Below are 19,547 nucleotides of genomic sequence, written 5' to 3'. Positions count from 1 at the left end.
TAAAAAATAAAACAAATAAAACAGCCTTAATTCTAAGAAAAAAGGTCAGAAGGTCATAATCCTCTTTCTATAAAAGGAAGGAAGGAAGGAAGATCTGTCGCGCCTTTTGTTTTTAAACTCCTCTGCGTGTTACCTATAAAAAGGCATTCATGGAAACGCAGCCCTTTAAAAAAACGCCCCTGATGATTGGATCATTGATTGGCGTTTTCATTGGCTGGGTCGGCTGTCAGTCGCGCGCTGCACTTGCTGGTTCGTTTGAACCCCAGAATTACGCAGCGCGACTAATCTCGGTTTAGTCTGCAGTCGGAGGATTGTGTCGCAGCGGACGTCCCCCGAGGCGCTGACAGACAGACACAGAGCATCTGTGGGAAGACAACTTCACCTTGAAAACCGTCTCCAGCCTCGCGCATCACCGCCAAGGAGCGATCACACGGACTAAATGAACGCGTAAATGGAGTTTCAATCGTTGTCGTGACTGTTCTCCACCTCCTCTCACCCAGCAGAAGAAGATCCTGCGCTGAAGTTGCCGCAGCATCCACACACTCTCTCCTCTGCAGACATGGGAACCGTACTCTCTATATCTCCTGCGACAAAGAAGGCGTCTATAATGGACGCCGAGGTCGCGAGGGATGGACTCAAAAACGACAAGAGTCTCAAGCGGCACTCGATGTTCGTCTCGCTGTCCTGGAAGAAGCTGGTGGCCAATTCGGCCAAGAAGAATGCCAAGAAGGTGACGCCGAACCCGCCGACCATCCGTGAACTGCCGTCCAGCCAGGTGGCGCAGCTCAACAGCGAGAACATCAGGAAAACGCACCAAAACGAGGAGAAAAAACCCAAAGCGCCCATCCCAGTCCCGGTGCCCACGGTACCCACGCAAAGAAATGAGGCTGTCGCCCAAAACGGAAGGCTCTCCTCGGTGCAGAAGCAGCCGAGCAGCCTGTCTCTGCTGTCACCGCGGAGGATAGTCATCCAGGCTTCGACGGGAGAGCTGCTGCGCTGTCTGGGGGACTTCATGTGCCGCAGGTGTTACAAACTGAAAGAGTTAAACTGCGGGGAGGTGATCCTCTGGTTCCGGAACATAGACCGGACTCTTTTGCTGCAGGGCTGGCAGGACCAGGGTTTCATCACGCCGGCCAACGTGGTGTTCGTGTACCTGTTGTGCGAGGACACGATAGCGGACAGCGTGGACAGCCCGGCCGAGCTGCAGGGAACATTTCAGACTTGCCTCTACCTCGCCTACTCCTACATGGGCAACGAGATCTCCTACCCACTCAAGCCGTTCATGAACGAGTCGAACAAGGACGTTTTCTGGGAGACGTCGCTCCGGATCATCAACAAGATGAGTGCCAAAATGCTGCAGCTCAATGCGGACCCGCACTTTTTCACCCAGGTCTTCCAGGACCTTAAAAACCAACGAGACACCACCGAGACAAACCTGGATCGTTGACATGGAAACGAACAACTGATTGGTGATTTTTTTTTTTCTTCAGGGGAAAAAAAACCAAAACGTAAATGATTTGCAAAAAACCACCGTGAAGGTGGTTTTGAAAGAACGGGCCAGTGTAGAAGGGTTCTCATGTGTGGGCTGATAATCTCATGATCAACATCAGTTTAGGTTACAATGTAGGAGATTTCATCAAATGCATGCCAATACACACTGCCCCTTGCCTTGTCCTCTGTATGATTGACATCGTCGTCGTCCCCCCGTTTCATTCACGATTAGCCCACTTTCTGGTTTGATGAGTGGATGTCGCAGTGAGGCACAGGTTCCACGCACGACCAGAATAGATCCGTGTTGGTGAGGAGTGTGGAGAGGCGGCGCTGTCCGAGGTGCTGACCTGTGCAGCCCTGTCTCCCCCGCCCCCTCCCCTCCCCTCCCCTCCCCTTCTGCTATTTGGGTCATTTTTTTCCACAACACAGCGGCAACGTGGCTTCAGAGGACGAGACTCGAACCCCCTGCAGATGAAGTATACATGACTTTTTTCTTTCTTTCTTTTTTAAAAGTCAGCTGATACACATGCAGCAAATATCACATGCATGATTCGTCAAGGGGACAAAACACACACACACACACACTGCTTGTATCATTGTAGATATTTTCTCTGTGGTTTTACTTGCAAACCCTCTGCGTGACTATATCAAGGTCCCTCCAGCAGAAACAACACCCTGGCTATGTTGTGTATTTTTAATTAGACCCCCCTACATGTGTGACAATGAAAAGTCTCCATAGAGAGAGACACGATTCTGAACGAAAGTAGCTCGCTTTTGCCTACAAATCTGATACTACCTGGTACAGGATGAGCAGAAATGTAAAAAAAATGAGTCAATCCCTTCCCCCAATAGAATGTGATAAACAGCACTAAATGTGACCGTAGGTGGCCATACAGCACCGTTACCAACAAGAGGCCTCTGTGTATTTGCTTTGAAAAATGTTGCAAAGGTCATTGAACAGAATATATATATATTCTTTTCTTTCTTTTTTTTAAGTGATTGTTTTTAATCTCATGCGTGCCAACTATGAAATGTCCTTGGCCTCAGACTATGTATGGTTTACATATAAGTATCTCACGTTGAATTTGCTCGTTATTGTTTGTCCTTTGCCTGCTTTGAAGGTGGCTGCACATGATGTTCTGTAGAGCATTACAAAAACTGAGCTTCAGTGGACCGATCCCAATTCTGTAAATGTGCGCTGTGCGAGAACCTGTTTGCTGGATTTAATCCATCATCAGTTTCGGGACGGAATGTAAATAATGAATGTGAACTCACTGACACAAGTGACAAGTGTGTCATGGGTGGGGGGGGGTTCCTGTAAGCTAAACATGATTCGACTCAGACTCTGAAACCAAACATGATGACAGTTAGTATTCAGTATTATGGTCATTTCTGAGTGATCATTTGTGATGTTGTGTTGTAAACTTGTTGTTTGGACAGTGGAATATAAACGCTGCTATTTTTTGCACAGCTGTGAACAAACCTTTGATGTTTTGCACATTGGTCTAAACCTGTTTGGCCATGTATCAATGTTTTCTTTCAGGTGCAGGAGTGTTTGCCATTAAATCTGCAGTAGCTATCATTAGGACGATCATCTGTGAATTATAGCTCTTTTGTACAGTTCATTTGTTTTCTTTTTCTTTTTTTCTCTATGGAAAATAATGTTAAGATGATTGTGTTGTGTGTGGCATTGCACCACAGTTGCATTCATGCTCTCCAGATGTTTATCAAAGGCCAATGTAGTGATTGTTTATGGTGACGATGATGAAATAAATCCAAACTTATGTAGAACGCCGAGTCTCTTTTGTATTGTTTTAATAATCAAACACTACCTCATGTCACTTAATGTGTTTGTACCAACCATTCAGACCCGCTCAATAATTACCAACAGCTCCTTATCCGCCCACTAATCCGTTTTGAAGGGAGCCCTTGAGACACATTTGTGCGGTGGGTATAAGTCCATGAGAAATATGTTTGCCATGATGTTACCATGAGACGGAAACTCCTGAGATTTCTTTGGTTGCCGCGAAACGGAACGGAAAAGTGTACCGAAGCAAAGTACTCGAGCTTAACGAATAGATAAACAACTACTAATAAGCTGCGGGCTGAATTAGCCGTGCTGTGCATTTAGGACAGTGAGGCCTGCTGACACATTTAAAGGGATATTTTTGGTATCAACCGTGTGCCCTGCGTGTTCTAATTGAGGCCACACACTGAAATGGGAACACAGACTCACACAGAAAAAAAAAACTTAGTAGGTATTGATCTTCTTTTCTGTATTTAAAGAAATATGGACAACATTATACATTGCACTTGAATTATGTTCTTAAAGGACACATTATGAAGTTTCAGAAGTTACCCTGGTTCAGAGGATGGCTATGTTGATGCTCTGCTGAATAACAGGATGGCGCTGCATTGATAAGGCTTTCCTACTGGTTTTATGAATAAGCCACATGGGCTGGACGGTTCCTTCATGTGATTGGCTAGAATCTGCTGCAGTCTCAGAATTGTCTGTGAATCTCTGTCTCTCTCTCTCTCTCGCTCTCTCTCCAGCTCTGCGTGTGTGTGTGTGTTGTGGTCTAAGAGGGACATACATCTATTTAGAGAGCTAAAATAAAGGGAAGTGGACACAATTTGGTAAAATTAAACAAAAAAATAGGAAAGACAGGGAACAGAAGAGGAACAGTTTGAGAAGTGAATACGGAGAGAGAGAGAGATAGAGAGAGAAAGAGAGAGAAATAAAGCACAACAAGACAAATGAGGACACGGATGGTTGGAGAGCGACTACTTTTCTTTTATACTGATTTGATATTTGCGATATGTTATGTACAATCATTTTGGGTGATAGATAGATAGATAGATAGATAGATAGATAGATAGCTAGACAGACAGACAGACAGATAGATAGATAGATAGGTAGATAGATAGATAGATAGATAGATAGATAGATAGATAGATAGATAGATAGATAGATAGAAAGAAAATAATAAATAAATAATTTCTGTGTTTTCTGATTAGACAGATGGATATGTGTACTTTTGTGTGACATTCAGTGATTGACTTGACATCAAGAAACTTGAACACGAGGGAGAATTTTCACAAACACCGTGTGCACGTCTTTCGTGTTAATGTGTGTTTTCTGCTGTGTTTCAGCCCACACTCAGCCACACACAGCTTGTCCAGCTCTCATTCACTTATCTTCCCGTTACTATAGAGACACAGTCGACAAGAATGCAGAAAGCAGGCTGGCAGACAGATATTCAGGAAACCTGGGTTGAATCTTAATAATGAAGAGAGGACTGGTAACACTGCACTGGGAGTCTGTTACATAATGTTGCTGCTGGATCCTGCCATTAAAGTTGACCTATAAACACTCAGGTTACAGAAACCAACTAACAACCAGACCATCATGTTGTGATTACAGGTCACCAGGTCACAGGTCAGGAATATCTAATCCGCCAGTCGTGTGGCAGAATTTATTCACGGTCAAGATGAGCTGCTGGAGTTCAAACTGGGGAAGAAAGGGGAGTTAAGTGACTTGATTTGGGTGCTGTGAATGTTGCTGCCAGTTTCCTCCCACAGTCCAAAAACATGCAGATTGGGGGATTGGACACTCTAAATTGACCGTAGGCGTGAGTGTGAGAGTGGATGGTTGTTTGTGTCTATGTGGCCCTGTGATGGACTGGCGATCTTTCCAGCGTGTACCCTGCCTTTTGCTCTCTGTCAGCTCTGTCAGCTGTCACCGCAACCCTCATGTGGAGGATAAAGTGCTATAGAATATGGAAGGATGTTGCGAAGTATTTCAGAAACTGGGATTTTCTACTTGGAGGAGAATGGACAGGCTGGTTTGAGGTTATAGAAAGGCAACAGTAACCACTTGTTACAACCAAGGTATGCAGAGTGTACATAGTTTAACCCTTAGTGCTCATGCACGCTGCACGGATCTGTGCTGCAGGAGCACCCATGGTAATTTGCCAGGAGAATAATACACAATTCCTTATATGGACATCCTGTGTTTATAGGTTACATATTCAGGCTTTAAAAAAATGCAGGTTTTTTTCATTGTTGAGTCAAAGTCATGATTCATTTTGTACTACATTTTTAGCAGTCAGAAGTCACAAAATAGATAGCCAAGTGAACTTTGAATTGTGGGCTAAACACGGCTAATAATGTAGCAACATGTCAGTGAGATATTGATATTGGCAGGTAGAGGAATTCCAATTGCAAATAAAGAATAATTCCTACCCCTTGTTACTTGACCTAATATTTATGTGCTATATTCGACTAACGACACCTTGCAGGGATTATGTCTATTTTGCTGTCCTCCTTCCACATAACCACTCCGTTAATCCCTTTAACTAGATTACTTCAGTGTCCAGTTGAAGTGGGAGGCTGGTTGTTGCTCAGAATGGAAGCAGGTTTACTTGGGAAAAACAACATATTTATGAACAGTTCTATTCACGGTGTGTTTAAAATCCATTGTTATTTGCCAGTGAGTCATTTTACACTGCATGAATCTGCATGATTATTCATCCATTTTATGTAACAGACAAAATCCTGTTGTTTTTTATTACTACATACAAATGTGTACAAGCATTATATTCATTTAACCACCTTTACCTGACCATTAGGGGCATATTTCTTTCCATTACAGATATTCGGAGGACCATGACTTGGACTTGTTTATGTATTTCTCGTGCACGTGCACTGTATGTCCAGACCTGTGTGTGATAAAAGGTTAAACTGCATCTTCACACCCTTCTGTGCCTCTCTCTCATCTCCTCTCGTCTCTTTCTTTCTCTCTGTCTGTCATTTGCGCGTCTATTTCAGCACCATGTAGGTGTAGTCGTCTAATTTAGCCGAGCTTTCATTATCACTCTCGCTCGCTCTCCTGCATGAGGAATGACTCACCACCGACTGTAACACTTTCACACTCAAGCCCACTGGCTGCCTCACTCTCTGTGTCCTTATTATAACAATGTGTACTGATGAGACAGAGTGGGACCCTTTCCCACAGAAAACATGATTCATTTTTTTTGAAAAGCCAGTGTGCGGTAACTGTGTAAATCCCAAAAAGTATCATAGTCGCCCATTCATTTTTTTTCTTTCATTCATTCTTATTCAGTGCTGTCTGACGTGCCAGTTCTCTCCAACCACTACACACGTGAACGTCTCCCCACCGTCACCTGAACGCACCGCCGAGCTCCTTAAAACAGGGTTGCACAAAGACGAACCCCATACGAGTTACATAACGAAACATACGAGTTACATAAGAAGAAAAATAGGAATTATTTTTCTCTGCTTCTGCTCCACGTCCTCCTCATATTTAGTTCTATAGCGCCACCCGTGTCCTGTGCTCTGCATTTGACACAACTGTTAATCCTGTGGCTTGTGGGGGGGAAAAAAACACCCACCTAGTGTGTTATGTAAGAAGAAGAGAGGATGAGTGAGGCTTACACTGGCAACAATAGGCACAGCAGATTAGCGGCAGGCGGAGAAGACAACGTCGAATAATATGTTTTGGATTTGACTCAGTCTGAGTGAAAAGTATACAGAGTCTCTCTCTCTTTCTCTCTCTCTCTCTCTATCTCTCTCTCTCTCTCTCTCTAGTCAACATGTGTTCAAAGCCAAATCCTCATTTCCCCTCCGTGACCCCATGAACTCAGCAGACCCACATATGGCTCCTGAGAGTTTGTATCTGTACGACAATGACGTGATCACATTTGCTGTAAATGGTGGAACAAGTGTTGTTTGTGCGTGAGTGTGTGTGTGTGTGTGTGTACCTGGTATTCCTTATGTTGTGGGGACATAAATCTGTTCACATTATGGGGACTTGTCTTCCTGATGGGGACAAAAATCAAGACCCCATTACATAAAAGTTAGGCTGAGGTCAGGATTAGGTTAAGGTTAGAGTAACGTCTCCAGGAAATGACTATAAGTCAATGCAATGTCCTCTGAAGTCATTGAGACCTGTGTGTGTGTGTGTTTGTGTGTGTTCTTGTATCGGTGTCTTTGCGAGGACTAAAAAACAACAACAAATAAACCATAGCGAGTGAGGTCATTTTGGCTGCTCCTCACATCCTGTCACTCCTTAAAGGGGCTTTTTGGGAGCTAAGACTTGGTTTTAGGGTTAGGGTTAGAATTGGGTTTAGATTTGGGATTTATTTGTAATGGACTATTGTGTCTAAGAGTGTCCTCACTATGAATGCTGCACAAACGTGTGTGTGTGTGTGTGTGTGTGTGTAGTTGAGAGAGTGAAAGAGAAAGATTCATTTGTCAATAGTGAACCTATTGAAATGCAAGGCACATGCACACTGTTGTGAATGAGTGACCAACACCATCAACCCCCTCCCACCCCTCTCTCACACACACCCACACACACACACACACATATTCAAATGCAAAGAGTAACAGTATGCCTAACCTTAACCATCGCCAGTTAATACCTTAATTTAATTTAGCCAGTTCCCATAGACATGAGATTGTACCTCATATGGACCAGGTTTTGGTCTCCATGTGGACCTATATGGATAACAAATACAAAACTATACAGTCTGTCCATTCCACGTCCAGACAGTAAAAGACCCGCATCTCTGTAATCTCACTGTCATGAAATGAGGTTTGAGGTTAATGGACGATTTGCATGTTGTGTTTTTTTTATGTTCTATTTTAGAAGCAGTTCCGCTATCACAGTTATGTAAAGAGGGCGTCTGGTGTTGGTGGAGATATGGCGCCCCCATGTGACGTTAAGACCTAACTTACCACGTTATAATTACTGAAAGCAATTATTATTTACCATAATATGTTTAAACCTTTGAGTTGAAACCTTTCTCTTGTTTTTTAGTATTATCAGTATTTTTATGTAGTCTCATTAGTATTATTATGTCGTTTTATTGCCTGCTTTTGTGACTGCTTGATTGATGGGCTGAGTGTTTTTACTGTTGATTTTGTAAGGTGACCTTGAGTGTTGAGATAAATAGACGCCTATAAATAAAATGAATTATTATTATTATTTATATAATAGTAGTAGTAGTATTGTTATTATTATTATCATTATTATTAGTTCAGATTGTTTCAATTCCAATTTCATATGACAACTGTTGAATGCAGAATGGATGTGGGCTCATTACTACATTTTTTTTGTCTGCAGATGAACTATAATGTTTCTCATGAAGTCAGGAGAGGAAGCTTTTGTATTTTACATAGGGTCAATTTATATAAGGTAAATGCTTGTGTTAGAGTCCCACGCTAACACACTGTCATACATTTCTGTGGCATCAGTCAATTTGCCACTAACTCCTCCCCTCATTATAACAACTTTATTCACAATCGTGAATAACAAATCAAATAAATAATACTCACCTTGGGAAAACACCTCAAGAACAACAGGAATCAGACTGTCACTGTACTTTAACAACATAAACTGTGGGGTTTGAATGATACAGTTAAGTAAAAACACAAAATGTAAAGATGTGACTGACACATTTGCTTGATCATAACACTCTATTTTTTTTTTACATGTTTTTATTTACTTAATTTTTCCATTGGTACAGTCAGTTTATGATCTCTTGTGAGTGAATGCACTATATAATTCACTCCAAACTCACACACAAAAAACAAGCAACAGCCTGAGCTTATCATGTGCCCTACAGTATTTACAGAGTATTCACATTTTCTGAAACGTCAGAGCTATATGACACACACATTTCACCTCTACCTATTATCTCAAATAGTTTATTTGATTTGATTATTTTATTGCAAGTGAATTTGCTTTATTTTATGACAAAGTTAACTCATCTTTTAAGGTGATGTATGATTTTCCTTTGCCTGAGAACAACAATAATAACTCATAAAGAAGAGTGATGTTTTCTGGGAATGTTGGAACCAAGAAAGTGATGATTGGATTATTTTAGAGTATATACTGACAGGTTTACGCTCTCTTGAGTGCTGTCCCTAGTTTATGAAAGTCTGGTAGGCATTGAGTGCAAACTACCACGAGATGGCGCCTGTAGTCCAGTAATCGCTGGTTATTGGAGCAAACACAGAAACTAAAACTCTGGAAGAACGAAGTGATGAGAACCAAAGGATGAGAGTTGATAGGTCAGTGAAAACGTACTAGTTGTGTCCAATACTATACCTATTAAACATAATAATCTGTAATTTGCTCATTTGAGGAAAAAACAATGCCCGTATTATTTATTCATTTACGCAATTTGCAGGTGGAATTCTGAGCTGTAATTTTAACCGATTGATGAAGCGTACGTAATACAGCGGCCCCTGGGATTACGTAAATCAGTCTTAATCTACATTATTATTATTAGAATAATAATAATGCACTCATAATCTCCCAGTTAAAATGTGGTGGCCAAGCTTGGCCCGCAGGTTAAAACTATCTAGGTACACACACGTGTGTCGTTTTAGCCTCAGGGGCCAATTATACATTAAGAGCAACATCCGTTATTTGTATGTTATTTATTTATTTATAAGAAAATTTGGGTGGGTTTGCGTGTGGACCGTATTTTCCCCTTCGGTGTTCCTCCACCCGCGTGTGTCACCTCTCCTCTCGTGCGTGGCGCACGTCGGCGCTTCAATTCCACGGGTAAAACAGTGCGTTAAGAGTCAGTTGTAGTGGCTGCTGACGTTGCTCAGGCTGTTGATGTTGTTGACGCAGCTGATGTGGGACGGGGACACGGTGCCGAAGGCCCCCGGAGGCTGCAGGTTGTGGCTGTGGTACAGAGCCGTGGTTGGGGATCCGGGCCAGTAGGAGAAACCCGACGGCCCCACGCCGGGAGCCATGAGGTTCAGTTTTGAAATCCCGGAGAACGGAATCGGGGAGAAGTTACCCTGAAACTTATAGATGGCCTGTTCCGTCGTGGACGGCTGGCACACCTGCGCCAAGCCGTGGAAATCGAACTTATACGCGTATCTCTTGCCGTGGACTTTGGTCATGATGTTCTTGTCGTAGTAGTAGCGCAGCGCCCGGCTCAGCTTGTCGTAGTTCATGTTGGGTTTACTCTTGCGTTCCCCCCAGCGCCGGGCCACCTCGTCCGGGTCGATGAGCTTGAACTCACCGTTGGTTCCTTCCCAGGCGATGCACGACATGTTGGAGCTGTCAGAGAGCAGCTCCAGCAGGAACTGCCACAGCTGGATCTGTCCGCTGCCTGCGTGGACAAACACGGTCACAGTTTATAAAACGCAAACCATGAAGACAAATGATACTGAATGAGTGATATGATGAGAAAATAGCAAAAGCAATATATATATATATATATATATATGTGTGTGTGTGTGTGTGTGTGTGTGTGTGTGTGTGTGTGTTAAAATACGATTTTAAAAACTGCTATTGAGAGAATAATACATTTAGAAAAATTATATTTCTTTCTTTTTTCATTTATAAAATTGTTGCGTGTGTCATTTTTTTTACGAATTAAGTATATTATATGATCACATTGAAAACAACTGCATTCAATTATGAGTCTTATATCTTTGTTTAATATAATATTGTTGTCACATTCATATTCTTTTCATTTTGTATGTATTTTGCTTGCTTTACAACTGGTTTGCGAGGCGTTAACATTACGGGTTTTTCAATGGACGTGAATTTTTCAATGTTTTATTGAATTAGAGATTAATATTAAATGTATATTTAATTAGGATTTATATTTTATAATCTGTCCAGCAAACGCGAGGCGGCTGCAAATATAGTGTTTTTTCATTCAGTCGTGATTAATAATCAATGATGTTTTTTCTTTATAGCAAACATTATTGATTCATTACATTATTAAGGCCTATTTTACACTGACGTTGGTCATACCAAATGTATGACCAAAATAAAACCATAACTCTTGTTTTAATATTTCGTTATTAATATTTTTCTGATACAGAAAAGTTAGAAAATATGTTACAAAATATAAATAAAATTCACTTAAAAGGACTTTCCCTTACCTTTTTGTACTCCTGTATTTATAGGACCCCATGATGTCCCTTTGCTTTCTTTCAACAGATTTTCTGTTGGATCTGAAATCAAAGCAGGTTCAATTCCATCATCATCACCATCATCATCATCATCATCGTCAGTTCATTATGTTTTCAAATGATTACAAAATTAAGTGCAGGACATTATTTTAACTCTTTTCAATACAACAAATGCTTCAAAACATAAATAAAAATGAATAAAGAGAATTATTCCACTGTAATAATCAGCGTCGAGGTACGAAGGTGAATATAATGTAAATATTTACACCTTTTTTTTAAATCTGTATAACGTGCAATGAAAGGCTGCTCTTGTAAAATATCCTATACGTGGCTGTGACCTATTATTAACCAGTGCAGATTCAAAAATAAAAAAATAAATCAAAGTAAAAAATGGATCTATTAAATATTAAATAATGATCATTTAAAAAAATCCTATAATTGTGTCCCGGTCCAGTCTCGGTGTAACGCATTACGCGTGTCGTGTGTGCGGTCTCTCCTCTGCGAGGAGCCAGGAAACGCGTCCAGGAAAAAGGATTTCCGATTTCCGACAAAAGAGCAGACGGGGCTTTCAGATTGAAAAAGGCTGAACAAAAAGCTGCGTCCAGCACACGGAGGCAGCAGCGTCGCCGTCCCTCCACGACACCGAGTTGCAGAAACGCCACAATTACGCAAAAGCGAGCCGTTTCTGTGACTTTTACTTGACAAAACGACGAACCTGAGAGATACATGCTGAACATGAGGTTTCCTCCGCAGTCCTGCCTCATTGTGTTCCCTTGTTCAGAAAGGGTTGGATTTCATTTCGTTGGCGGCGGAGGAAACGATTTTTATTAAAGTTTATCTCATAACTGTGATCTGGAATAAATGCGGGGGACAGATTGAAGTTTCCAGGCAACTGTCACTGGCCCCCATCTCTGAGACAATATTCAGACAGCAATTTCCCCTGGTGCATTGCTTTAATTAAAAGAGCAATTTACCTCTGTCAGCCCGCCTGGTGCCCACAATAAAAAGAGGCCGATAGAAATTCGGCCCTTATCAATCCACCATCACAGTTTAATAAAGTTTCCACGTTAAGATCTGGGTTTCTATGGTGAATTGAAGTGTTTGACATGGAAACCAGTTCAGATCCTCCTCACTTTTCCGCCTCTTTACCTCTTGGCAAACAACAAAGACCTATTCCATGTTGGAAAAAGAACATTTACCTTGAAAATCACGCCTCAGTGCACATGGGAAAACAAGAACATTTCATCCCAGCCCAACCTTCTGTTTGTGGGTTTAAGGTTATACAGCCTCAATATGAGGGGTAATGAGGTTGTAACTTTAAAACCATGGCTCCTGATGTCCAATCATGTATTATTCCTCTAATTCTATTTTCTTTTTGAAGAATGGGACTGTATGAAGCGTATAAAGGCCAATGTGATGTACAGCATCATTATTATTATTATTATTATTATCATAAGAACAACAGTATGTCACCCATTAATGCCAGATAAAACATATTAATGTGCATTACTTTTCATCATTTAACACAAGTCTACTTTTATTCAGCTGCAAACATTGATCACATTGTTTTTGTTTTAATATCATGTCAACACCAATTCTCTTGCATAATGTTTATCAATCAGGCACATGTGGTGATATGCTTTTAAGACCTTTATTTTGAAAATTGCAGATTGGACAAATAAGTGCTGTAATGCCAAAAAAAAAAGAGAAAGAAAGGAAATAGATGTAGTTAATGATCATATTAAAAAGGCATGATATAAATCACTTGTTTGTAATTCCCTTCTTTGCTTGGGCGTCCATTTAATGCAATATAATCAATTAAAACGCCAATGCTAATGTTGTTCTTTTATTTTAAGTCCTTCAAAACAATAAAGACATGTATGTGAGCAGAGATCTCGCGTGGATTGGCATCCTGTGATGGTTTGAGGATGTTTTTGGTATCGATGGACGTATGATGACTGCAACGCGGTGGTGACACTGCATGCGTCGCTCACCACATTTGACGCACTGCACCTTTAATGTGCAAAGAAAGATGGCCACAATTGATATTATTGACATTTCTAATTATACTTATACTTACACCACATCATCTGTTGACTCAACGCTATGAATGAGCCTTTCACTGTTGCATTACTGAGTCCAAACAAAGCGTCCAGGTGATGATACCATTTACATGGTGCAGCGGTCTGTGCTGCTTTTGTTGTCATTTTATTTATTTGTTTTATATTTTAAGAGTTCACTTTGTTTTTTTGCTTTTCCTGGCACTCTTTTTTTTTTCCAGTGTGGAGGACACAGACCTGATATCCTGACTTTGAAACCTTCTTATTTCTAGTCACTGTCACTATCTCTGAAAGTTGTTGTTGCTGCTGCTCTGAAGGCTCTGGACATTTATGTCATATCATCCGTCAAATGTTATCTTTGCAGCGTCCATTCTCAGCATGAAGTAAAAAAAGGCGGGGGGTTAAGTAGAATACAAAGTGCTCCAACCAATCACAAATGTAGCAGGGCATGTTCCACCTGGATGGTTCCTGGTACCCACACCATGAGCAGGGACATTTATTTAGGTCCATTTACTGCTTAAATCCTTAGATGGAAACATACATCTTCTCTCCCTTAAGGTTCTTGGCACTATATCCGGTTGAAATGCACCTTTGGTTTCTTCTGCTGTGACAAAACACCAATTAATTAAAGAGGAACAACCATACTCTTGCTAAGCTGCAACACACACACAAGACTAAAGTACTCATTTGTTTTTGAAAAACTTGTCAACTCACAATAATCACAATAAGTGATTATTGTGGGTTTTTTTTTCTCTTTGGTAACACCACTCAATATTATATGATAATAAGCATTTGGAAGAAGTGCTATTGTACACATATTTGGCTCACAACTTTATTTATCAGCAAGTATATGAAGTACAAGGCGTTCAGTTTATAAAAACAATAGTTCAGTAGTTAAAAAAGGTCACTGGTACCTAAACACCTGCGGAAATGCACTTTTGGTTTCTATGCATGTGACAAAAGAGACTCTGAGTAAACAGTAGCACTGCACGGCCCAAACAATAATCTGTAATTCTATCTACAATTAATTTTGTAAACTTTTCTAAACCTTGGAAAAAAGTGTGGAGAAAAAAATAGCAATCACTACATTATTTTAATCAAAAAAAAATGTGGAAAAAGGACATTAAAAATCGGCTGAATAGAAAAGTAAAGTAAAAACCAGTCGTTAATTAATCTATGACGTGTCAGCTGATTGACCTCAAACACACACAGACACACATTGCATGACGCAAAAGGTGAATGAGTACAAGGTTATACTCGTTTTAGCTGCTCTCATATAAGGCAACACTATGAACCGAGAGGAAGAGAAGTAAAGAGAAGAAGAAGAAGAAGAAGAAGAAGGTATAGTATTGAACTAAAAACAGGATTTTCCATTCTTCACATAGCAACAACTCCTCTGGGCTTTTTTTGTAGGTGTGTCTTTGGCGTTCCAGACTTGCTTTAGCTGCCTGTGTCCAAGTAAAAGTCGCAGGCAACTTAAAACAAGCCTCGAAAGCAAGACTGAAATCATTGATGCCGCAGGAAAGATAAATATGAATATACAGGTATACAGTTATTTATGAGCATTGAGTCCAGATATTCATAGAGAGAAAGAGAAAAAACAAAACAAATACATGTTTTCAACACCAATTACAATGCTAGTGTTAAAGTGTTAAGTCTTAAAAGCATGTTAGTCTTGCATGTATGCGTAAAATCTAACTATTCAAATATCTTGGAAAAAGTTAGCAAAATGAAAGCCTAAATTGCCTCTGTCTTATTGTTACATAACAGGAAATGATCAAATGTCATAATTTTAACACATTTCTTCATTTGTAAAGTCTACTAGAATACATAAATTAGTTTTAACCAATACAAACAACATGGTTAAATAAGCTATCATGAAGAATCATACTGAAATTCCTTCTTAAAAACCTACCTTGGTGCTCTGCAGACCAAAGAGCCCCAGCTTGCAACTTCCTTCGCCAGTGAAGAGTCACACTCCTCTGCAAGCCCTGGTGCAGCCCCAGCCTTTAATCAGTCTGCAGAGGAATGTATATTTGAGAAAGGTGTGTGTGCAATGGTTACACGTTTATTAAAAGATCCTGGTTATTTGGGTGTGGGACTGTGAGTCGGAGCAGGCTCCTGGGTGTGTAACACGGAATCCCACGTCCTGGACCAACAGGAGGTAAACACACTCCAGGATCCCGGCATGCGGCTGTAAGATAAACATAATGACAGTAAGGCATTAGAATAAACAAACAACTGCTTGGCTGTTAGACTTCATGTGAAAGGCTTATGTGCCACGCAGGTTGAGCTGCTGAAGGAAATGGTCCAAAATGATATGGACACCGCTTTTTTTCATAGATGACATAAGTCTTTATGATGTTTTCTGGTGTCGTGTTGACTGGTTGCAGTTAAACATCAGCATTTACAGCCTTGCAATTTGCAAACACGTCATTAAGATTCACGGTTTTCATGCAGGCTAGTGAGCTGTATAAAAGTAGCACATTTAATCCCATGTGTCTTTATTGCTTTGACAAATTTAGTTAAGTTAAATGTCTTTCACATGTTAATGACGAAAATAAAAGAAGAAGAGCATGATCAGCAGGCCTGTGGACATGAATTGTCCAGGTCGATGTTTGCTAAGGCTGTTTTGTGAGCATTTGGGTTACTGCCTTTAAAGTGAGTCGTCTGACAGGTTGCTTCTTCAAACACGTTTCAGGATCTCGGTGCATGTTTTCCTGCCTTTCATCAATAATAACTGAAATGAGTTCAATGGGATTGCGCTGCGTCTCTCAGAGGACCTCTGCTGGCCTCCAGCCGCATGTGTGCCGACACCGCAGCACACAAGAAAACTATCAAAGATAAATGTGTAACAAAAGTGTTCCTGGCTTTGTTTTAATGGTTTGCGGCTGCGGAATATTTGTGCGCTGACAAATAATGGACCAGCCAAAGCCAACATGGTGCTTCTGCGACAGCTTCACTCTTTTAGCCATTTTGTGAGATGAAGAACAAACAATAGAAACAAACGTGATATCATGTTCTTGTTTATTTGGAAATAAGAATACAGTCTGACAAGAACAACCTAACAGTCTAACAGAATCTGCTCACTCCATGTTTCTCTAAATATTTCCCTTAAATACAAAAGCAAAGTCTGACACTAAATAGTTCAAAGAACTAGTCGAGACTTAGGCTCAAACAATACGACTTGCCATCAAAACCAAAGAGACAAATCGATCAACAGTTTAGTTTTAGCCAATTGTTGGAGCCACTTTCTTTACACTTTATGCAACTGGGGTTGATTGAGTTCATTGAGGTGGGTGGGGGTGGTGGGGGATTCAAATAAATACAGACAAACAGTCTAGTTTTGAAGAAAAGCCTTTATTTCCTATTTCAAACACATGCTTTGGCATGCCAGTAGAAGTAGGTGCTTAAATATCCATACACGCAGAGCCACATAGCGATAGAAAGAGTTTGTCCATCCATACTGTTCTGTGACAGCAGTCTGTCCAAGGCTCCAGTGGAGAAAATGCTTCAGGATGAGTATGTGTTGTTTTTTTTTTTCTCTTTAGGTCAGATCAGGCAGGAGGAGGCAGGGTGGAGGCTTATTGCTGGATCCTACGAATGGACTGCACCTGGTTGGTGTGAGCCTGGGTGCTGTACTCGTTGTAGTTTCTGTACTCGCCTTGGTGTCTGTCTCTCTCCATGATGTACTGGTAGCCACGGTAACCAGGGAACTGGTAGGCCACCCAGCTGCAGACAGAGAGAGAGGGGTGAGTGAGGATGAGGGAGCGAGTGAGTGAAGACTAGTATTTAACCATGTCAACCTTTCTAAAAAAAAAAAAGGAGCTATTTTAATTAACTGTATTTGACTATTCTCTCATGTTGAATTTAGTCTAAGTAAAGAAACCTAAAAGGATTCAAGGCAACCGGTTTCCTCAAGAGGTTTCAGTTGCATGCACGCTTGCTGAACTCTAATATACCACCTTAGACTAACTGAATGTTTTCTTGCAGAATATTTGAAGACTAAAATAAATCATACTAATAAAACAAACAGACAAACGTGTATCGCTTACGCTCCTGAGTTGATTTTGATAGAGGGCACCTCCTTGCTGCACCAACCCATGGCCTGTAGGGAGGGGTAGTCGTCGCACATTTCAAACTTGCGTCCCTGGAAGTCCTCACACTCGTACAGGGTCACCTTGCTGTCACTGTGGTTCTGCAGGAGAGGAGGCAGAGGAAAGGGGCTGTCAAAAACCTCAAGGGGGCCTCAATTATGGTTCTAACCATAGAGCAGCTTTTATGAGTCATGAGGGAAAAAAAAGGTTATTATTATTATTATCCTAATAGAAGGATGGTGGGTCTTACAGCACACTTGATGGGTCTGAAGGAAAGCAGGTGCTCGGTTCTGTAGCTGCTGTTTCCGCTCCAGGCCTCGTAGCGAGGATAGTCTCCCTTCTCCAGGATAAACTGCTGTCCCTGGAACTCTGGGTACTCATAACCCACCCAACTGGTGGATAGAGATGAGAGGAGGTTTCATGTTTATTTGTGCCAGGATTAAGTAAAAATACTAGAAGGAAAAACAAAAATAAAACTCAAATACACAAGTACTTTTAGTGAAAAGCTAAAAAATATATATCATTTTCATTCAACAATAGAGTCCAACAGCCACAGAATGGCCACAAGTGAAAGCCACATGCAGCTTCCTTTGTCCCCGTGAGCACAAAACAAACATTAGATAGTGCCGCTCCTCCCTCCACTGCTGCTGCTGCTGCTGCTGCTGCACCCAGGGCCTTTTATCTGATCATCAGTCAGTCAGACACTGGGGCTCACAGCCAGCAGCTGCACACAGCAAACTCATATCACAACAGGGTCACACTTGGGTGCAGGCACATGCACATGCACATGCACATGCGAACCACACTTGCCAAACGGCAATGTGATATCACTGTCGGCTGTAATTTATGATTTTGGGTCTTTTTTTGTGTTGATTAGACTTGTTGTTTGAGTAGTGTTTTCTTTAATCAAGCAGATGAATTAAAATAAAATAATAATCTGACTCCCAATGTTAGATTATTATTATTTTTCCCTAAAAAAAAAAAAAGAATAAATTCAGAAACAGTCAAAGATGAAATAAACACAAAGTATAGATACGTGGGCAGATCAGAGAGGGAAGTGGAACATGACATTCAGAAGGCGGCCTGCAAATGTCGACTTACGGTCCATTCTCGACCTTGATGGAGCGAATCTTGTGGAATCCCCTCTCCATGATGTTCTGGCACTCCAGCATGAACTCACAGCGCTTTCCCTGGAAGTTCTCCTCCTCCCAGACCGTGATCCTGAACTGGCCCATCTGCTCCATCTGCTGAGTGTTCATGGCTGCTGCTTTTATCTACGAGAAGGTTAAAAAAATATTAAGACCAGAAATTAGTACCTTAATTATCTTTCCAACACAAGAAGCCTCAAGAAGCTAAAGGTAGGAGTTAATACGACTGACACCTGTCTGTTAATACTATGTTATTCTATATTAACTCTTCAAAGGGTTCCCTCCTCATGTGTCACTAGTGGAAAAACATGCATTCATCATTGTTTTCCATTTCTCCACAGCACAGATTTGTCTCTGCTATATTGCAGGAGATTCTATCAAGAAGAAAACAAGCCTGTAAATGAACAGTTACACAGCCATCGAAGCATTCGGACTATCCCTCTCTTTGAAATGAACAGTGTTTCCACAAGCAAACACCAGTTCACCCTATAGTTGCTTCCGTGTTTTTCTTTTTCTTTTTTTACTCGTTGCAAATCAAACCTCCTTTAAATCAAACTGCATGCACACAAGTCTACCAATCAACCAGAGAGTCTCTGAGCAGCATGTTGGTGGCAGTCGGACTCCACCCCAGTACACAGAGCTGTCTCCTGATTGCATTGCTTTCTGTTCTCAAGCGGTGTGTTCGCATACTCACAGACAGTACTGAGGTGGGACAGATCCAGTATAATCAATGTCGCGGGAGAGACCCTCTGGTGCGTTTTTATAGGGCCGAGCCC

At 41.2% G+C, this 19,547-nt stretch overlaps 3 protein-coding genes across 4 annotated transcripts; 1 reads left to right on the top strand and 2 right to left on the bottom strand.

Annotated features, from left to right (window-relative positions):
- Nucleotides 1-301: 301 nt before the first annotated feature.
- On the top strand, nucleotides 302-1,659 carry cdk5r2b (cyclin-dependent kinase 5, regulatory subunit 2b (p39)). The gene has a single exon (XM_044048953.1). The coding sequence runs from the start codon at nucleotides 560-562 to the stop codon at nucleotides 1,445-1,447; it is 888 nt and encodes a 295-aa protein (XP_043904888.1). The 5' UTR covers nucleotides 302-559; the 3' UTR covers nucleotides 1,448-1,659.
- Nucleotides 1,660-8,997: 7,338 nt separating this feature from the next.
- fev (FEV transcription factor, ETS family member) lies at nucleotides 8,998-15,522 on the bottom strand. Of its 2 annotated transcripts, none has more exons than XM_044020065.1 (3): nucleotides 15,442-15,522; nucleotides 11,437-11,508; nucleotides 8,998-10,652 (listed from the first exon to the last, which is right to left on the bottom strand). In XM_044020065.1, the coding sequence occupies exon 3, from the start codon at nucleotides 10,591-10,593 to the stop codon at nucleotides 10,111-10,113; it is 483 nt and encodes a 160-aa protein (XP_043876000.1). In that variant the 5' UTR covers nucleotides 10,594-10,652; nucleotides 11,437-11,508; nucleotides 15,442-15,522; the 3' UTR covers nucleotides 8,998-10,110. The 2 variants fall into 2 exon arrangements, with proteins under 2 accessions (XP_043876000.1, XP_043875999.1); XM_044020064.1 differs by lacking the exon at nucleotides 15,442-15,522 and adding an exon at nucleotides 12,182-13,711.
- A 1,345-nt stretch (nucleotides 15,523-16,867) lies between these two features.
- On the bottom strand, nucleotides 16,868-19,547 carry cryba2b (crystallin, beta A2b). The gene is made up of 5 exons (XM_044048574.1): nucleotides 19,466-19,547; nucleotides 18,725-18,897; nucleotides 17,874-18,015; nucleotides 17,582-17,724; nucleotides 16,868-17,258 (listed from the first exon to the last, which is right to left on the bottom strand). Exons 2-5 carry the CDS (start codon nucleotides 18,880-18,882, stop codon nucleotides 17,111-17,113), a joined length of 591 nt encoding a protein of 196 aa, XP_043904509.1. The 5' UTR covers nucleotides 18,883-18,897; nucleotides 19,466-19,547; the 3' UTR covers nucleotides 16,868-17,110.

The sequence above is a fragment of the Solea senegalensis genome, linkage group LG2, assembly GCF_019176455.1.
Source record: "Solea senegalensis isolate Sse05_10M linkage group LG2, IFAPA_SoseM_1, whole genome shotgun sequence".
Classification (NCBI taxonomy): domain Eukaryota; kingdom Metazoa; phylum Chordata; class Actinopteri; order Pleuronectiformes; family Soleidae; genus Solea; species Solea senegalensis.
This window is presented reverse-complemented; position numbering and strand designations above follow the sequence as displayed.

Excerpts from the sequence above, each read along its gene's own strand:
- cdk5r2b (XM_044048953.1), top strand. The coding sequence starts at position 560 with ATGGGAACCGTACTCTCTATATCTCCTGCGACAAAGAAGGCGTCTATA.
- fev (XM_044020064.1), bottom strand. The coding sequence starts at position 12,230 with ATGAGGCAGGACTGCGGAGGAAACCTCATGTTCAGCATGTATCTCTCA. Across the intron at positions 11,509-12,181 it reads GTTCAGCATGTATCTCTCAG|ATCCAACAGAAAATCTGTTG; the intron begins GTTCGTCGTTTT and ends CTTTGATTTCAG. Across the intron at positions 10,653-11,436 it reads AAATACAGGAGTACAAAAAG|GCAGCGGACAGATCCAGCTG; the intron begins GTAAGGGAAAGT and ends TTGTCCACGCAG.
- cryba2b (XM_044048574.1), bottom strand. The coding sequence starts at position 18,882 with ATGAACACTCAGCAGATGGAGCAGATGGGCCAGTTCAGGATCACGGTC. Across the intron at positions 17,725-17,873 it reads TCAGACCCATCAAGTGTGCT|AACCACAGTGACAGCAAGGT; the intron begins GTAAGACCCACC and ends CCTCTCCTGCAG. Across the intron at positions 17,259-17,581 it reads ATCAAAATCAACTCAGGAGC|CTGGGTGGCCTACCAGTTCC; the intron begins GTAAGCGATACA and ends CTCTGTCTGCAG.